General features: G+C 34.7%; 2 protein-coding genes and 1 pseudogene across 8 annotated transcripts; 1 reads left to right on the forward strand and 2 right to left on the reverse strand.

The window, feature by feature from the left end:
* The first annotated feature begins 2,188 nt into the window (after window positions 1–2,188).
* Window positions 2,189–6,094, forward strand: LOC120074096 (U3 small nucleolar RNA-associated-like protein). Its single transcript, XM_039027092.2, has 6 exons — window positions 2,189–2,773; window positions 2,973–3,626; window positions 3,927–4,373; window positions 4,624–4,796; window positions 5,372–5,558; window positions 5,847–6,094. Exons 1-6 carry the CDS (start codon window positions 2,369–2,371, stop codon window positions 5,937–5,939), a joined length of 1,959 nt encoding a protein of 652 aa, XP_038883020.1. The 5' UTR covers window positions 2,189–2,368; the 3' UTR covers window positions 5,940–6,094.
* LOC120074097 (orotidine 5'-phosphate decarboxylase) lies at window positions 6,078–8,503 on the reverse strand. 6 transcript variants are annotated; one of them, XM_039027094.2, is made up of 8 exons: window positions 8,029–8,432; window positions 7,841–7,937; window positions 7,459–7,711; window positions 7,233–7,355; window positions 6,999–7,157; window positions 6,709–6,881; window positions 6,433–6,538; window positions 6,078–6,287 (listed from the first exon to the last, which is right to left on the reverse strand). In XM_039027094.2, exons 3-8 carry the CDS (start codon window positions 7,687–7,689, stop codon window positions 6,258–6,260), a joined length of 822 nt encoding a protein of 273 aa, XP_038883022.1. In that variant the 5' UTR covers window positions 7,690–7,711; window positions 7,841–7,937; window positions 8,029–8,432; the 3' UTR covers window positions 6,078–6,257. The 6 variants fall into 6 exon arrangements, 5 of the variants coding, with proteins under 5 accessions (XP_038883022.1, XP_038883024.1, XP_038883021.1 ...); XM_039027096.2 differs by having other exon boundaries at window positions 7,459–7,742; window positions 8,029–8,287; XM_039027093.2 differs by having other exon boundaries at window positions 7,915–7,937; window positions 8,029–8,275.
* A 9,779-nt stretch (window positions 8,504–18,282) lies between these two features.
* LOC120074553 (putative F-box protein At4g22030 pseudogene) lies at window positions 18,283–19,832 on the reverse strand (annotated as a pseudogene). Its single transcript, XR_016528612.1, has one exon. The product of XR_016528612.1 is annotated as a putative F-box protein At4g22030 pseudogene (transcript).

A 19,832-nucleotide genomic window follows, 5' to 3' on the forward strand; every position in this document is an offset into this window, starting at 1 on the left:
CACTGAGTTTTATCCTATTCAAACTTAACTACATGGTTAGGCCCACTTTACTATATCAAACTCGTCACATCAAAAGAGACCTTTTTCCTAAGTAACTTAAAGCTAATTACATTTTCTCTATCTTTCTGTACCTTCCTCATCAAAATCTAGTGGCACATAGGACCATTAAAAATTAACTTAACATCCAAAAAATGCCTGAAAACAATTAGCCTAGGTGATAACTTTTTCTTAGTATTTAAAATTATTTTTGCCAGATGAGAATGACAAGTCAAATTTGCAGGAAATTAGTTAGAACTTCGGATTTTAGATATCAATGTCATCTATAACACGAACTACAAAACAAAAGTATTTTGGACAATCAATTAGACAAGACAACAAAAAGACAGAAGCATTATCTATGGAAATTGACTTAAATCTCGAGCCAAACTTGATCGAGATCGTGTTTTATTCATGAAGAACTCGAGACATTTACACCGACGTGCCACGAGATTAGGGTTTTAGATCCATTCTGTATAAAATCTCGAGGCATTCACGAGACACATTTACCCCAAGATCTTATACATAATGGCGCTGAAAACTCAATAGTCAGAAAAATCTCGAGACAAATTCAATGAATCTCGAGGAAACTTCATCCAATCTCAGGCAAAATTCAACTGGATTTCAAGTGTCATAGAATGAAGTCTCCCGAAAATCATCGAATTAAGCCAACATACATAAAAAAAAAACCCAAAATATGGAGAAAAAAAAACGCAAATATATAAACCAAATTTCTCAGATATTTTAGACAACTTTTTCAAAACCCTAACAAACATTAAATTAAAACTAAAGTATCTAACTAAACGAAAGAAATAGTGGAATACCCCTATAAAACGAGGCTTAAGTATGCAGATAACCATGTTGAGGATGCAAATAATAGTGGAAATGAGCTAAATTTGAAAGTGAGTGAAGCGAGAACTTGGGCAAAGTGAAGACATAAATAGTTTCCATAAAGATGGAGGATTTTTTCAATCAGGGAGATTTTCATCATTTCAAAAAATTGCATCATTTGAATTCCTAACGTTCAAAACATAATCTCGGGCCCAATCTCCCTTGAGAAAGCCCAAGAAAAACCTTTTAAACGACTTTACCAAAAGTGTGCTATTTTGATAATGTGAAAACTTAAAGGGGTTATTTTGGACAATTTTCCATTCAAGTGAGCATAGGTTAACTACTATCATTTAAAATGTGTTAGTAACAAAAAAGACTATACTTCAAATTTTTATGCTCCTTTTGTATTAAAAAAGAAAAAATAAAAACTGAAGATACCATGATTATCATAATTAAAGTTGATTAAAATTTCAAAAAGTACTATATTTCCAAAAATATTGATAGTTACAAATTTAACAATCAGTCCCAAAGTATTAATAGATGTAACATAATAAAAAAATTGTAGATATAGCAAAATTTAGTTCCAGCTCTTGGGATCTATTGGTGATAGGCGTTTATCAGCAATAGAATCCATCACGAGTAGAAGTCGTTTAGCATAGAGTCTATCATCAGTATACATTTTTTATTTTTCCATTTTTTACATTTTGCTAATGTATATTTAATTATTAACTCTAAAAATGATGTCCATTGCCATTACTCTGTATATTTATTGTAGGGATGTACATGGGTTGGATTAAAGGTTTTTTTGAACCAACCCGAAAAATTCGGGTTGGTTGGGTCGATGACTCAAAAGACTTGAATAAATTCTTTAACCCAATCCAATTTGGATTAGATTGGGGTGAGTTGTTGGGCTATAACTTATATTTTTTCTTTTTAACTAAAAAATTTAAATTTATCTACAACACATTACTAATAACTAAAAAATCTCATAAAATTCAAATATTAAATATCAAATATCTATGAAATTTATTACAAATTTTAATCAAAGACAAACATTATAACCGTTCTAAAATAAAAATATTAAAAATTGAATTATTCCAAAGTTGTCAAACTTGACATATATATATATATATATATATATATATATATATATATATATATATATATATATATATATTATGACCTAACCAAACCGAACAAAAGTAGAACAAGTCTAACCCAACCTAAAAATATAACTAATTCAATCTAGATTATTTGAATTGTTGGGTCATTTGAACGTCTAAGTGATATATCACAAATTTCGAGAAACGCAAAGGATTGGGCTTTAACATTGTTGTAAGTAGTTTAAACGACCCAGCCCATAACCAATAACCATTCGACGTTCTCTTCGTCTTCTTCATAACCTTTCTGTGTCGCCGCCCTAGAAGCCGTTTCCGAGAGCAAAGCCCTCCTCCGTCGTTCAACTCCATTCCCGCCGAGTCCCTTCTTACCCAACGAGACCATGGCGGACGTTGTGCAGTTCCGCCTCGAGAGCATGGTCGACGAGCTCGATGACCTCGAGCAACGTGGCCTTTTCTCCCGGCGAGAGATTGCTGAGATTGTAAAGCAGCGGCGCAAGTTTGAGTACCGTCTGAAGCGCCCATGTCCACTTAAGCAGGACTATTTGGCCTATATCGATTATGAGATCCATTTGGAATCGCTTCGTCATCTAAGGAAGAAGGCAGTGGCTCGTGAACTTAAGAAGCAGGGAAATAAAAAGATGAGAAAATCTATCTCCGACTTCGCAGGTGTGAAAAGGATCTTGTACATTTATCGGCTTGCGGTTACGAGGTATAAGGGTGATATTGACCTTTGGTTTCGCTATCTCGAGTTTTGTAGAGCACGAAAGAACGGGAGAATGAAGAAGGTAATACATTGTATTCCACTTTCGGATTAAATATAGTTTCTGTTGGTATTTAGATATAGAAGAGGAGTAATTAATGTACATTTTGATCTCTGGGCCTATTGTTGTAGAACTGAGATAATATGAAGGTAGTTGAAGTCAGTCTTTTGATACTTGAGGTTATTTGTGTCGATATTAATCGTTTTTCTTTCAACTTTTGCAGGTTCTGGCTCAGCTGATTAGATTCCACCCAAAAGTTCCAGGGGTCTGGATATATGCTGCTGCTTGGGAGTTTGATCATAATACCAATGTGGATGCAGCACGTTCTCTCATGTTAAGTGGTTTGAGAGTTTGCCCAACTTCAGAGGATCTTTGGGTAGAATATTTACGGATGGAACTTACTTATCTTAATAAGTTGAAGGCTCGAAAGGTTGCCCTTGGGGAGGACGAGGGAAGTCTGGTCCGTGAAAATATGGCTGCTGAGGAGAAACAGTGGAGAGAAGAACATAAAGATTTGTTTATGCCAATGGGTGAAGCAAGGGAAGATAATGATGGATCAGTTGTTGAAACGGAGTCAAAGAACAAATTAGATTTGTTTCGAGAGCAGGGTTCAAACATTTTAGAAACTATCTACAATGGAGCAATTGAAGCTCTACCTTCTAGTTTTAGTCTGAGAAAGCGTGTCTTAGAAATATTGGAAGCAATGGATTTAGCTCATTCGGAAGAAATGCAGTCAAAAATCTTACAGGATATAAAAAGAGACTTCGGTACAGAACCACAATATTGGGATTGGCTGGCTAGACTTCAGTATAATCCTGAAAATTTACAGGGAATGAGTGCTATAAAGGAAATTTCTCGGATTGAAAAGGCTGTCCAGGTGTGAATTTTATGCATGATGGAAATCACAATCATATCAAATCTGCATAGTTATCTTATGAGTTATGTCTATCATTTTCTTCATTGATGATAAAATGGTAGTTTAAGGACGCATATATTTCATTAATTGGAAAATTATTAGCTTTAGAAAAGCACGAACGATCTTTGTTGACTTAAAACACGACTAAATAAAAATTATGTATACAACTTATGTGCCTGCTTTTTCTTTATGAGTATCTATGGTTTTGCTTTTTCTCTATTAGTGTCTAAGGTTTGCTTTTTCCATGCTAATCAACAACAGGTCTACGAGGAAGGCCTGGAGTGTGTGCCTTCATCTACAATTTTTAGTTTGTATGTGAAGTTTTTGATGGGTCTCATTACCCCTGTTAAGGGAGAAGAAACGTCTGGGCTATCTACTCATACTGAGAACATTACTTCACGACTCTTGATGGTGTATGAAAAGGCTCTAACTTTAGGACATATTACAGACGATTTAGCATGCCAATATGTTCTGTTTTATCTGGAACTTGGGAGATTAGATGAAGCACGGAAGCTTGCTGAAAGACTTTGCAGTGGAGAATTTTCTAATTCTGTGAAGTTATGGGTATTGAGAGTTTCCACAGAAATAAAATGCATTTCGAAGGATTCTCCTTCTCCAAGTAAAGATGATCTGAAGTACATTTTTGAACTGACAAAAGAGGTTCTGAAGAATTTTTCAGTTTCAGAATCTGGGAGCCTGTGGCTAACGGTATATTTACTGCACCTTAACCAAACTCCAAGCCCTGATATATTCAGTTTTCTGAAAAACATTATCGATCTTAGAATTAAGCTGATTTTATTGGTTCAAGATATGTGGTCTTTGCCATTAAAATGCTTTCACGGCATTGCTCCGTCGAGCTTACTTGTTTAATATATTTAAAATGTTCGAGATATTGAGATGTTGGTGGTTATTAGAAGTAAAAACCTGAGCCCATATTATTCTGGTTAACCCACTGCAGGTCCTCAAGTTTTTTGCCAATCAGAGCTATTATTTTGACAAATTGGTGGAAATTTCTCTCTTGGCATTGGCTAAATCTGGTGGAAATGAGGATGGATTTTCACTCTCCTCAGCCATTGTTGATTTTGTTCTACAAAAAGATGGAATTCAGCGTACAAGAGAAGTGTATAAGAAGTATGTCATTCCAACACCCGACAATTCTTGGTTAAAATTATTTTGGTATCTCATTTTGAGTCAACTTCTACAAGTCCATATAATTTTAAACATTTAGGTTCCGTTAGATAATCATTTCATTTTTGGTTTTTGGTTTTTGGTTTTTAAAAATTAAGCCTATTTCCTCTCCATTTTTTACAATGATTTGCATCTTTCTTAAGTACCATGGTTGAATTCTTAGTCAAATTCCAAAAACAAAAACAAGTTTTTAGAAGTTACTTTTTAGTTTTTAAAATTTGGCTTGGTTTTTTAAATCATAGGTAAAAACTAGATAACTGAGAAGAAATTTGGAGATGGAAGTAGTGCCTATAGGCTTAATTTTCAAAAACACAAAAACAAAAAGTCAAATGGTTATTCAACGGGGTCTTCAAGTCTTTGTACTTCCAATAACCCTTAGAGTTAGTTGCTATTAGTAGTTTGAACCTAGTTTTAGCGGACCAAAATGGTATTCTTCTCGATTTTCTTTTATAAGAATATCTGCTTTACAAAGTTGCCTTGTTCAGTTTCTAAAACCATGTTTTCCCTTGTTTCAACAGATTTCTTGGATTACCCCATCCAGGGCTTGCTATGTATCAAACGTGTATTCAGCTGGAATCGAACCTTGCATCTATAGGGGATAAAGATGGTCTTGCAAATGCTCGAAAGCTATTTGAATCTGCACTTACAACTTATGGCCATGATGATGTTAGCTTATGGCAAGAGTACTACACAATGGAATCTAAGGTAACCCTGCATTTTCTATGTAATCTGGAAATGTGCATGCCACTTAATTGTTTTTTTTTCTTTTTAGTCCTCCCCCATTGGTCATGGTTATCGGGGGTCTCTTACCATTGGTTCGTTGTGACCGTCCTGTATGTATTATTTCAACCATCATGTCCGTATCGTTAATTACGTGCTAATGGCAGAACAAACTAATTGCACCATTGCTGTTTTTGCTGCATTTTACATGAACGTGTTCTCCACTTATCCTCCAATCTATTCATGAGTTCATTCTTCCTGCTGATTTTACAGATAGGATCATCAGAAACCGCAGCTGCAATTCGTTGGCGTGCAAGGAAAACATTAAAAGATGCTACAGCCCTCGTTACTTCCTCAGATTTGTGATTTTTTATAAACTTTTTCTTGTATATTTATCAAATCAATTTTGACCTTTTATATAGAATGGTTAATTGATTGAATGTTGTCAATTGGAAACAGAGAAATTTCATCTGTAGCCGATAGGATATGAATAAAACAAATCTCTGAACTTTAACAAGAAATATCATTTGAAAGGAAAGAGAACTGCTTAAAGAATAGTACACAAATTTACTATAAATTGAGCCAGAGAGAATGTTGAGTTCAACTTATCCACAATCTACAAGTTTAATCGGGGTGCGGTAGCTAGGCAAGTTTTCTGGCAGAAGGATCTCTGGTTAAGTAGCATCATGCTTTAGGCCATTGTGGACTAACTACCTGCACTTATTACAATGAAGATGTTACTTCAATGCTACATCTGCATAAAAACTTGTATAACAAACAAAGTGTATCTCAAAGCAGAAGAAAAACAGTAATATACTAGTAGCAGATGATCAATGGAACTTTTATCAGTTTGACTTACCTCAAGCGTACTGAACACTATGCGCATTCGGCTAGCGACTATTGAAGGTTCCTCAGCTCGTCCCACCACTGCCACTTGCTCAAGTTGTAGAGTCTTTACAGGCAGCCTTCATAAGAAAAACAAATAGAGTTTAGCTCAAACCTAAAATTGTTATCCTCTGTTATGGATTTAATAGTTCATTTCTTAACATCTGAAAGAGACGACAATTGAACTTGAACTCGAGATGCGACTATGAATGAGCAGTTCACAAACTGAGAATGATAAAAATCACCTTACCATGCCATGCCCCGTACATAATATGCATTGGCAATGAGAGCACAAAAGCCTTTCCACTGAAGCCTTACTTCATCTGACACCGGAGGTGTTGATGACCATCTAACTACAGTTGGTTGTGGTGTACACAAGATGGTAATGAATATAATGCTCAACCATAGAATGCATTCTTCAATCTGCACATAGAAGAATAAGGACAAATGTACAAAATGAAGTTTCATTCACACCCTAGAATCAAGGTTCAGGAAATTGTCTAACAATCCATGTCAGATGGGGGCGCATTTGCAACATACCTCCCTTGAGATAATTTTGGATTTCAAACCAGTGCTTCCACCAAAACTCTGCATTACTTCAATTTCAAGACCAGATTCCTTCATATCAATAAGTTCTTTTCTTAATCCTTCATCAGTACAACCAAGTGCATATGCATTCACTCCAGCACTGATGAAATCCTGATAATTATCAGACATGCTAGTTTAGGAAGACAACAGGAAAACAGGAAGGATCAAGTCAACTACAGAATGTACCTTTAGGTTGTCACCTCCTCCTCGATCAACAAAGTTCCGATATCGTCTGAACAAACTGATAGCTATGTTGCGCGAAGAGCGAAACTCGTCATCTGAAGGAGGTGCGGAACTATCTGAGCGGCACTGAAATATTCAAAGAAATATATTTCACTTATTCCATACATTTAGGCGGGAGACTATCTCAAACAGATGTCAAAACTCAATCTGGAATCAAATAGCTACTTACTAGCCATCTTCTGAAAGCGAATCGGTTCAAAACACAATGAGTATTCAATTGAGTACACCTCTTGAAAGATGAGGGATTGTGTAAAATGGTGTTGCAAGAACTCTTTAGAGGGCACAGAGAAACTGAGGTACTACAAATAAGGGAATTAGCATGAGATGCCTCAGGCAGCGGAATAGAGTCTAGACATGCCAGAAATTTCTTGTTAGCTCCCGGAGAATGTACCGTCAACATGACTGAACCATCATAGAATTTCCTTCAAACAGATGCAAGACAGAACACTAAACCTTTAGAAAAAACAAAGAACATCACAAATCAAACCCCCTACACTAAAACCACCAATAATGGAGTTAAGAAATGGATTCCGGTATCATTCACCAATCACCTTTGAACTAGAATATCCAAACCGAAGGAATTGAATTGACAACGAAATTATCCTTAACTATTATTCTTATTTACCATATAAGAGGCACTTCATTGACCTAGCCAGCAAGAAAGCAATCATTTGGTTTGTGTATCAAGAATACGAGAAGCTGATTCTAACAAATTAAGAAAGAAATGGAAGAGACGAACCTGGTGAAGATGCAGATGAAGATCAAATGCAGAGGGCGGAGATGGAGGGAAGTGAATATGGAGTAGTTTAGTTGAGAAAGGCGGGCAATTACAATCCATAAAATCTGTAATTTAGTGGACAAAGAATCTGAGAGCCGATCGTAAATGAATCCCAAGCCACCAATTTTTCGAATGGTTGCCCAATACTCCCCACCCCCATCAAATCAAATTCTTGTTTTATGTTTCTTTCTTCTCTTTCCTCTGCTTGCCCCACAAGTTCGAAGGGAAAATTTGGTACCAATCGCTCTTTTAGGATCATCTCCAAATTTAGTTTCACTTTTTAATTTACTCCATTTCTGAACTTGATCGATTTCTCACATTGATATTATCACCTTGTGAATTTATTTTTTCCCCCTTTTTTCTTCTTTCTTTCTCTTTTATAGATATATATATATATATATATATATATATATTGCCTTTCTTCTTTTTTTCTTTCTTTTCTTTTTCAATGATTTCTTCTATTTATAACGTTAATTTGTTTTTCAGCAATCTTCTTTTTTTTCTTTTCCGACGATTTATGTTTATGTCGCTATTATTTTCTTCATTTTTCGATGAGATTTCCTTCTCACCCTCTTTTTTTTTTTGTTTTTCGGCAAGATTTTCTTCCTTTTTCAATGATTTCTGTTGTTTATGTCGACATTTTTTCTTATCAAATTAAGATTGTGAATTGGGTGTGATCAGAACGAGAGTGAAACCAAGGAACAAAAGGAAGAAATGAGCTTGAGAATTCAAATGAAGGAAAAAAACTACAAAATTGACGAGGAAGAAGCTAGAGGAGAAAATGAGAGGAAGAAGCGAGAAGCGAGTGGAAGAAGCAAGAGGAAAAAACAAGAAGAAGAATTCAAAATAAGGGATAAAATGAAGGAGACTAACGTGAATTAGAGAACGAGGGGAACAAGAGGAAAGAACGAGAAAACCTAGTTTGTGTCTGGCCTTGCAAGTGTTCTGGGGTTAAAACGATACTTTCACACGCAATTGACATAGGTAGAAGACCAAATTTCGAACGTTTTGTAAGGTGAGGCCAAATTTCGAGTGTACCCCTAATTAGTTAGGAGCCATCAATTCGAACCATTTTGAGATTTTTTTTCTAGAAAAAAAGAAAGGAGAAAATTGGAAATACGGTGATATTATAACATTTTCAATAAAGAAATATAGGTTTTAGATTTAGTCTCATTTTTATCACCGGGCTTTATTTTGTCCTTTCTTTTATGTATATTTTTAATCTGGCTATTTTAGAATAAATAATAATTATTTTCTGAAACATAGAATAAATAATTACTAATTTTATATGTATATTAATTTTACAAGCTTTTAATTTAAAGTTTAAGATTTGTTTGGATTGATATATTAAGAATTATGAATGTGGACAAGTATTTTCTACAAGATATTACAATTTACAACTAACATAAGTGATGGATTGAACTTAAACACACACATAAAAATCTAATGTTGTAAGTTTAACTTTGAAATTTAAAATTGGTGGTAACTTTTAACCTTTTTCAGGTAATTTCTATTTAATTGTATCAAATTATTTGAGATTGTGCTTTGAATTTTAGAAATTAAATTGATTTATTTTGAGATAATTCAATTTAAATTAAATATGATAAAAGATGTGGATTTAATTCAATTAATGAAAAATGAATTTAACTTGGAAGACTGGGAGGTTGGATTTATTTTACGGTGAAGGGAAAAAATGTGGCAATTTTACGATGATTTAAGAAGGAAAAGGGGAATCTTTAGTGTTCATGATTGCAGCAGTCAGTCCACCGTCGTCATCACTGAGTCATCGTCGTCGCTGTCTTTTATTAGGGGCCGCCGCTATGTCACTTGGTTGGTAGCTCCGTGTTAATTTTGGAAGAAATTCGGATCTCTTCGGGTAAATTTATTTGGAGTTATTTGGTTAATTTGGTGAATGAAATTAAACCCTATGAGTTGAACTTAAATTTGGATTTTTTTATTATAGATTTTAAATCGGGACTTTTGTTGGAGATTGCTTTACTTGGATATTTTATTTGTGCTTAAAATGGGGCAAATAATTTACTATCAGCTCGTCCTTGAACCCCAAGTTGATGTTAAGATTGTGAATACACTGAAAACATGTTTCTATTATGATAGAATGTTCTGCCATGATTGAGTGATGGATGACTGTGGAGACTGTTCCGGATACTCATGAGTTATGTTACTGTGATTATTATATTATGTTGTGGCTTGATATGAACTTGGAGGATGTGTGTTGCATGTAGACTGATGGTGGCTGTTAGCACTCCTATCAGACTATTTCATCCTCTGGGTATGTTTCAGCGTCCTTATGGGATCGCCACCTACGATTATGTTATTGTGTCTCTTTGGAGTCACTTCTTATAAAAGCGTGCCTTCGGGTTCGCACCTTATGACTATGCCTATGCCTATGTCGGGATGCACACTTTTGTCTTGATAGGGATACTAACCTGTACACCTAATGGACCCAATAGTGGGTCACTCACTGGGTATTTTTATAATCGCTCTTTTATCTATATTCTTTTTAAGTAAGGAAAGGAGGAAATGACGAATGACAAGAGGAATCAGTGATTGGGCCTTGGGACTTGACAATGCTTCCACATATGTTTTTCTTTTGTTTTCAAGTTTTAACTTTGTAATTAAACGTTTAAATTCTTTGAATATTTCATTCGATTTTTCATTGATTTATTTTAAATTAAAGTTATAGGTTTTATAATAAAAAATTATTTTATTCTTTTGAATTTAGTTAAATTTTATGAAAACGTTGTTTTGAGATTTATGCATACATATAGTAGTAGTCTGATTCCTATTCTAAAAGTTGGGTCATAACAGTTGGTATCAAAGCCTAAGTTTTTAGGTTTTGTAGACTAACTTACATTGTAAGTCCAAAATGTCTCTTGTGACTCATAAACAGATTCTCGTCATCGGCAAGTAAGAAAGTTTCAATGAAAAGTTGTGCATAAAAGTATTTATTTAGTTTATGCCCTAATTATGTTCTAATTGATCGTTTAATGACTTGAAAGAAACTAGTATGAGATTATTGTTCAGTTATGACTCTATGCGAAAAAAAATTATGAGGTCACTAGCCACTAGTTTATCTTAAAAAAGAACATATATTTTAGTTTAAATATCTTAAGTTGTGATAAAGCTATGTGGCATTACAGTAGTGAAAATAGAAAAGGAAGTACTTGTTTAAGCAAGAAAACAAAGTTGCATGTTTAAATGATAATCAATTAAAGAAATTGTGGTATGTTTTAGTAGAAAGTGAAAGTGGTGGTGCTAAAAGAAACTTTGTCACAATGAAGTACGTGCTTACATTGAAATTAAGGTAGCTGTCTTTATCATGGAAATAAGAAAAAAAAATGTATTTTAAGAGACCCAAGTTTTAGGTTGCTAGTTATTGAAGTCATTGGCTTTTGAGTGAAACTTTGAGTAAAGCTTTTGTTATGTTATAATCATTTTTGTGAGGTTGAGGTGGATGGACTAAACAAAGTACCCATGACTTGAAGAGGAAAAAAATATTGTGGCTTTTTAATTGAGAACATCATATTATTGTGGGTCCTACTCATGTCATTGTTAGGGTGAGAAGGTTTGGAATTGATCAATTGGACCGAGAGGAAGACTTTTGGAGTTTAAAGCAAAAATAAGTGGTAAAGGTGAATTCTACACAAGATGGAAACTTCGAGTGGGAAAGGTAAGATCTGTAAGAAGTTTAGTAGAGTTACACTTAGTATGGATTATTGTCACACATGGAAAAAGGAAAAGCCCCTTGAATATATTAGTCTTAACAAAGATAAGTGTAGGGAAAATAAAAGTACATAGGAAATATTTTATTATTTTTAGAAGATAAGGGGAATTAATGTTTTGAGATTATAAGTACATAAGTTTGGTTTGACCTTCTAAAATAGGAATTTAGTGTTTGCGAGCCTTTAGAATTAGTATAAGTAATCTAATTACTACTTGGGACTTTGGGCCTTATTATGTGTTAGTGGAAGAAATTGCTTAAGCTGTTGGTTGTGAAGCTCAATTTTAACATGGAAATCTTGTCCAAAACAAAGGGTTAAGAAGGGATAATCTAAAAGAGAGTGGTTAGTAGCAATGATTGCTAGGAACTATTAAAATGGAAGGTTGACGCTTTAGTAGTGGAAAGATAAATCGTTGAAGGCGTTATCAAGGATTAAGTGATTGTGAATTTGGGCGCAAGCTCTGACTAGAAACTAGTGTGCAATCAATTTAAGTGAAGAGTGGAAGTTACCTAGGGTGAAGCATACAAGGAGTGGTGTTAACATTTAAATAAAGTAGGTGGATCTCTCTGGATGATTAGTGGCACAAGAGATGAACTCGAGAATGTGGCCCAAGTTGATAGCAAGAAGTGGTTATAGATGGGATGAAGTAACCTAGGTCACAGAAACATAAACTATTTAGTGAAGTTCATTTTATGCACTGTTGTTTTGTCTTCAAGCACATCGGTTTTTGTTTGTCAAGAAGGGAAATGAAATCCATACATTTATGTATCGACTTTTAAAAGTCGAGTATGGTAGTGTAGCTAGATCGTAGGGGAATATTGGGCCATTAGTTGTCAAATTCGGATTCCAAATTCTAGACATGGAGCACCACATATGATATATTTCTTCTAGCATGGATGACAAGTTGATCGACTTTATGGAGATAGATATTCTTGAGATAGATTTATGAATTAGGAAGATTTCAATCTTAGAAACTATCTTCAAGATTTGATACTATTATTTTGGCATTATGGTAATGTGTTTTAGATGGACTCATGCTCTATAGTATCCAAGGACTTTAAGAACCTTATTATGAAATAGGTTTTTAGGCTCGTTTGGAGTAGGTTCTAAACAATGATATGCGGTTTTTTTAGGACTAAATAGTAGCATGAGGGTTGTCTCGACTAAGTTTTTCAACTATTGACAGTAGAAAGCTTTGTGTCAAGTTTTAATGATTATGAGACTTAATTGGACAAATTTGTTTCTTAGGCATGTAGTTACTAAATGGGGAATCACAATTGACACCTTAAATTAGAAGAAATTTCCAATTGACCAGAATTGCTCTGTTATGTATATTGGGATTATGATGTATACGAGCAGTTGCTTTGCCGCATGTATGAGAATTTCTCTATGCTAGCACAACTAGTTCAAATACATGTTTTTAGTAAATAAAATCTCTTCAGCTAATGACGTTTCTTAGAATGATTGTGTTAAAGTACTGTTGATTTTCAGCATCCTAAGTTTTATAGTTATAAATAGAAGGCGTTACCACTTCACGAGAAAGAGTTATACATCGGTTAGAATTCAGTACAACTTTTTACCCAGATGTTGATGGTTGGATCGAACGTTTGAACCAAACTTCAGAGGTTATGTTTTGCATTCGCAGGTTGGTTTTTCATGGAGATTTAGGATTTTAACTTACATACTATGGAGTTTGCATGTGGTTATCAAGCTACATTAGCTCTCCCATTTATTAGATGAAGTTGATGAACAAAAAATGTTGAGACTTAAATTGGTGCAAACTACTAATGGGGTTATCTAGAAAAAAAGACCAGAATGCAGACAACACGGAGCAAACATGAAAGTTACGCATGTACTAGACACAGAGACTTGGAGTTCGGAGTAAGTAACTTAAGTGTTCTTAAAGGTAGTACTTATGAGGGATGTTTTAGGTTCGGAAAGAAAGGGAGCTAAGCCTACAGTTTTATTGAGCCATTGGGAATATTAGAGCAAGTGGTATTATATGGTATGTCGTTGAGTGTCGTCCTCTACAGCTTAGGGTGTTCCCTGTGTCCCTATGGCAAGGAGGTAGGTGTTGGATCAATTTCACGTGGTGGAATTCGGGCTCTTATATTTGGATGAACATGAGTTATATGAAGGATCTCATTAAAGAGAACCTTGAGCGGAAGTGGGATCGTCCCAATTCCTATCTTTCATAGAATGAAATTTTTATAGAAAAGAAAGAACAAATTATGCATTTACATAAATTACAACATGCTTAAAAATAAAAGGTTTTAGAAACCCTTACCTCTAAAGACAGATCTTCAAGAATCCCTTGAACTAGAAACGGGTATAACCACGATGGTGACCTTGGTATTCTCAGGTAGATAACCCAGGAGTGGTGGACTCTGGCTATTTTGGAATGAAGGAAGGAATTGAGAGTAGAAAAAAGAATGAGGAATTGTGATTGATCTCTAAGAACAACTCTTTCTCAAACGTTTCTGTCTATCTCAGTGAAAAAGGAGTCTCTCTCATTTAAAAAGTCAAATATTACCAACCAACCACGTAGAGAGGAAAAAGCGAGGAGGGAGCCTCCCTAATTCAAATAAGTTAATTTTAATATATAAATCAAAGGATCGTTTTCATAGGCAGGAGTTCACAACTCACTCAGGATTCAAGTCATGTTACCTATGATCATCCTGGTGAAATGTAAGTCTCTATTATGAACAACGTTATATAATGAGACTAAACATTTCGTGGTTCGGTATTATACAAACCCCTTTGTTTAGAATATCCCCATTCACATGTCTATACATGAATGGTCAGGATCAGATCATTTGTAGCACTTTACAATAATTGTAACATCTACAAAGCAGGCCATATTCGTAGTGTCACAAGGAAAGGTACCCAACCTTATCCATCTACTACAGACCATTTAGGTTATTACTTAAACATGATCCACCCGTATGTCTCTACATACATGTTTAAGCTACAAGATAACCTTGAATGTTAGTTTATTGGTTTGTGGTTAATGCAACTAAAATATGGAATAAAATATCATATATTAAATAAACAATGAGTTCGTTCAAAAACATTTACAAACTATAAGACCCTACGAGATTTAGAGCATCAACCCCAACATTATGAAGCAGAGCCTAAGTAGATTCTTGCAAGAGAAGTGGAAACCTACATAATCGGGAATTATTGTTACTAAAAGTGAAGGAAATCGGAAACGATGATTTCCATGAGCAGCGGAAGCAAGACTATTCTAAATTACAATCATGAATCAACAATACATTTACAGTCGACTTCAAAACAAATGGTTACACAAATATACAGAAAAATTGCAGCATGAAAAATGTAGAAGAACAGAGATCAAACTCTATACGAACATCGGCAGAAGCGTCTCCACGATCCAATGCGCAACTTTGATCAAACAACAGTAACCATGAGCGCTCGATCTACACGACCGCAACACCGCACAAACACAACAAGAACACTTCGCGCTCATCCTCAACGATCCCCTCGGTCACGAACTCTTCCGCAACAGGAACGGACTCCTCCAAGCACCACGAACGGCCTCCGCAACAGTGAAAAGGAGCTAGCACTTGATGTTCCCAAGCTTGGTGATGCAATCTCAAGTTGCAAAGTATGTCAGTTTGGAAAACTAAACAGGAATCCATTCCCAAAGTCAACCTGGAGAGCCACTTGCAAGTAGCAACTTATCCACACAGATGTTGTAGGACCGCACTTCTTTAAAAGGTAGTCTATATTATATTGCCTTTATTGATGACTTCACCCGTATGTACTGGATTTTTTTCTTGAAGTTTAAATTAGAAGTAGCTCAAGTTTTTTGGAAGTTCAAAGCAAGAATTAAGAATGAAAGTTGCGGCAAAATTCAAATTGTAAGATCCGACAATGGGAAGGAGTACATTTCAGCAGAATTTGACAAGTTTTGTGAAAATTAAGGCATAGAACATCAACTTACAACCCCTTACACATCCTAACAAAATGGAGTTAGTGAGAGAAGAAATAGATACATCCTGAAGATGTTAAGATGCATGTTGCATGAGAAAAATCTGCCAAAGAAGTTTTGGGCAGAGGCAGCAAATACGGTTGTGTTTCTTTAAAACAAGATTCTGACAAAGGCAGTGAAGGAACAAACACTATTTGAGGCTTGGTATGGTTACAAACCCTCGTTGAAATTTCTTAGAGTATTTGGTTGTTTATGTTTTACTCATGTTTCACAGAGCAAGCGTGACAATTTTGATCTCCTTACTTTTAAAAAATAATAGTATTTGGTTGTTTATGAATATCATACATTTTCTTCCATTGAAAAAAATTAAAATATCATTTTGGTCTTTGTACTTTGATGATGATGGTTCTTTAATTTTGATTTCCTTACTTTTAAAGAGGCATTTGGGACAAAGACTATTATAAAATTATAAAAATCACATCTTGCTACCGTAAATACTAATTCAAAACTCCCAATTAGCTACAATACACACTATTTCATAACCTCCATTTGCTATAGTATTTACTATTTGCTATAATTTTTATTTTTAAATTTTTTGTTACAGTATTTACTATTATAACCCAAACTAAAATAATCTACACTCCAAACACATACTATTATAACCCCAACTAATAACCAATTCCTTGTCCCAAATTTCCTCAACGTCAAATATTGGTTCCTATAATTTGAATAAAGTTTAGGGATGATCCCTGCCTATTAAATTGAAATAAAAAATGAGGTGAGTTGACCAAATTTTTTTTTTAAAAAAAATGTGAAAATGGTAAGTGCCGAGAAGAACAGACCTTCTAGGCACTTTACAGCCATTCGATGATGGAACCATATAATCTCCTATCTTTCCTCTCGAACCAAATTTTGATGTTTCTCATCTTCAATTGATTGTTTGAAGAAATAAGTTTACAAGTTACGCGCTAGATGGGTTGAGTTTCAAACAGATGCAGCTTGGGAGAATTACAGTGGAGTTAGTGTCTCTGTATCCGTAATCGTCTCATCCACTGCATTGTTCGTCTGACACTTGTCATTTTCATATTTATTATTATTTTTTTCAACTCAACTCATTTTTTTAATTTCAATTTAATAGGTAGAAATTTTAACCTTTATTGAATTACAATGATGAACATGAAACAACCATCATACGGAAACATATTAAAAAAAATAACAATGGAAGAGTTTTTCAATTCACATGATTTTGTATCAGTGTTCGCACTCATACTTCTCTCCTAAAATTATGTATTGACCTCTCTCTTTTCATTATTGACATTTGAAAATTTCACTATTATATGTATAAATATATTTTGTGATATATTTTGTATACAAAACAAATCACATTAATATATTTAACATTGATTACGATTATTTGTCAAAAATCAAATATTGCGGTACAAATAATATATTGCACTTTTGGTTCTATAAATTTTTGTTTATCTAACCGTATGTTTATTTCACATAAATCTTAATATAGAGTGTGGTGTAATTCGTTGTGTTATATACCATTAATAAATTGTAGTCATGTCCTAATTTTAATGTGCACCCAATGTATATCATATATTTGAGTGATATAAGCATAAATATACATGGTGTCCAACGTCATTTTCCTATCGTTTTGATGTCAGTTTAGCTAATTCATGTATTTTATTAAATAATTTTTAGTAATATAGACGATGAATATAGAATTCATTGAAAAAGATTATTCAAATTATAAATTCTCTCCAATCTCAATTAGATAAGATTTTTTTTTTCTTTTTATTTCATTTACCCAAATAATTCTTCATACATAGTCTTACATAGTAAAAATTAATTCATTCACATTATTGAAAGAAGAAGAACGATTAAACAATGTTTTTAATCTTTTTTCATAACCTAAAACGTGATCGATTTAAATTTAAATGAAGAATGATTAGGTATAACCTATCCCCGTACTTTCCTTTCTTTTTCTAAATAAACAAATTTTGTGCCACATGGCACAATACATGGAGGCTGGTCAAACTATAGGCTGCACCAAATTTTTTCCAATTTAAAATGCATAAAAATTATAACAAGCCATATCAAAGGTCAAAGATCCATCAAATTAACCAAAAAAAAAAAAAACTTCGCTAGTTGCAGATGTTTATGCTCTACATTTTAGTTGTTTAATCCCAATTTGTCATTATAATTGTAAAATTCCTTTTTTTTCCCCTCTTTTTTTAAATTTTTTGATTTTTTTTTTATGATATGTGATTGGTGTGAACAACATGAGAATCGGTGCAATCCAATATGCATCAAAGACATTACTTAAAAAAAGAAAAAAAAAATACTTAAGTGCATCTCGAGAAGTATCTATTTTTTTTGTGCATTCCACTAAATTTTCTTATCATAATTTGTTCATGGTAAGTTATTTTTATTTATTTTTTGAAATATTTTAAGATTTTTTGTTAATGAGTGAATGAGAGAGGAAAGTATAGAAATAGGAGTATCAATAGAAGCATCTCAAACCAAAATTATAGTTATATATATTGTTAGTGTTGTTTTTTTTTTTTTCTTTTCTTTTACATAGTTGTTTGGACTTAACATTTCACGTCTCAAAGAATAAAGAATCAGAACTTCAAAAGAAAAAATAAATCAAAAAAGCTTGCTGGCAAATTCATCTATGGAAATCCCCTCTTCTCTTGCTGCAGCTGATTTGGTAGCCAATTGTCTGAGCTGAGATAAGCTTCTCCCCAATTTCAAAGCCACTTTCCTTTCAAACACGTGCCCATTTTCCCTCTTCTCCCAATCCTTCTCCTCAAGCGTCCCTTTAATCGATTCTTCCAGTAGCCCAAAGAAGCCGGCGGAGTTTCTATACATCTCAAACACCATTCCAACTTGCCCACCATGCTCTAACGCATTCACGGCGGCTGCCAAAGATCCGGCCGCCGCCGCCACCACCATCCCTGCCGATGACCAATCACCCACAAAAGCAGAGCTCAAAGCCGCAAGGCCGGTGAGAACAGGGCCCGATATTGCCAATGTTTTATTAACCTTCAAAACTAAATTCCCAAGTCTGACGTAGTCCTCAGCATCTTTTGTCTTTACGATTTCAACGACCTCTCTCATTTCGGCCTCAAGTTCATCGCTCCACCCATTGGAATCTCGACGTTGCTTTCCATCAAAATGGGCCTTTTCGTCCTTCGTCTGAGATTCATAATCGTTAGAAGAATTGGGCCACCACGAAGCCGGCTCGAGTGTTTTGGGAAATTTTTCAAGCATTACGCCAAGTAAAGGAAGTGGGTATGCTTTATCGAGCGCCAACACTTTTTCCATGGCGGAATCGACGTCCATTTGAGTGGGAGCTCCAGTCATAATCAAGCTTTGAATTTGGGATTGGAGTAGCTTGAATAATCTAGCCGCATTTCGCTGCTCCTCAGCCAGTTGAGAGGGTTGAATTTTGTTCACCATCACCAACATCCCTGTTGCAGCAGAGAAAAGCAGAGCCGATGACAATTTCAGAGCCAAAAGAGGAGCTCCGAGGGCACCGACGGCGGGTGCAGCAGCGGAGAGGGCGGAAGCGGTGAGAGTGATCATGTTGATGGAATTAAGGAAAAGTGAATTCCAATTGTCTCGCTGTTGGCGGATGTTGTTGTGCATTTCGACACGGTCGGCTACGGCGTCTAAGATGGCTTGAAGCTGTGATTTGAAAGGGGATTCTGAGGGAATCACATTAATAATGGGTTGGTTTAAACAGAGTTCTTCAATCATTTTAACGGAGGCGGTGGAAGTTTTTGATAGTCTGGAAGCTGAGATTCGGAGATTAGGAAGCTTTGGGACGTGAATTGCGGCTTGGGAAATTCTTCTTGTTCTTGAAGAAGAGGAAGCTAAGAGGAGAGATGAAGCTTGTAAGGAAGCCATTGTTGGAACAATTTTTGAGCTTTTTTTTTTTTTTTGTAATTTTTGGTATTGAATTGAAGTGGGAGGATACCAAATGTTGGCTGATTTTATAGAGCAGATGAATTGAAGATTCAGATATGAAGAACTTTTGACTGGCAGGCTGAATT

The sequence above is a fragment of the Benincasa hispida genome, chromosome 3 (genome assembly GCF_027475165.1).
Source record: "Benincasa hispida cultivar pf3 chromosome 3, pf3_genome.v1.1, whole genome shotgun sequence".
NCBI classification, from domain to species: domain Eukaryota; kingdom Viridiplantae; phylum Streptophyta; class Magnoliopsida; order Cucurbitales; family Cucurbitaceae; genus Benincasa; species Benincasa hispida.

What these genes read in the sequence shown, in the direction of transcription:
- LOC120074096 (XM_039027092.2), top strand. Translation starts at nt 2,369, where the DNA reads ATGGCGGACGTTGTGCAGTTCCGCCTCGAGAGCATGGTCGACGAGCTC. An exon ending in CTGGGAGCCTGTGGCTAACG is followed by an intron (nt 4,374 to 4,623) that starts GTATATTTACTG and finishes AACCCACTGCAG; the next exon opens with GTCCTCAAGTTTTTTGCCAA. An exon ending in ACTACACAATGGAATCTAAG is followed by an intron (nt 5,559 to 5,846) that starts GTAACCCTGCAT and finishes CTGATTTTACAG; the next exon opens with ATAGGATCATCAGAAACCGC.
- LOC120074097 (XM_039027093.2), bottom strand. Translation starts at nt 8,127, where the DNA reads ATGGATTGTAATTGCCCGCCTTTCTCAACTAAACTACTCCATATTCAC. An exon ending in AATGAAGTGCCTCTTATATG is followed by an intron (nt 7,712 to 7,914) that starts GTAAATAAGAAT and finishes ATCTGTTTGAAG; the next exon opens with GAAATTCTATGATGGTTCAG. An exon ending in TATGTACGGGGCATGGCATG is followed by an intron (nt 6,539 to 6,708) that starts GTAAGGTGATTT and finishes TTTCTTATGAAG; the next exon opens with GCTGCCTGTAAAGACTCTAC.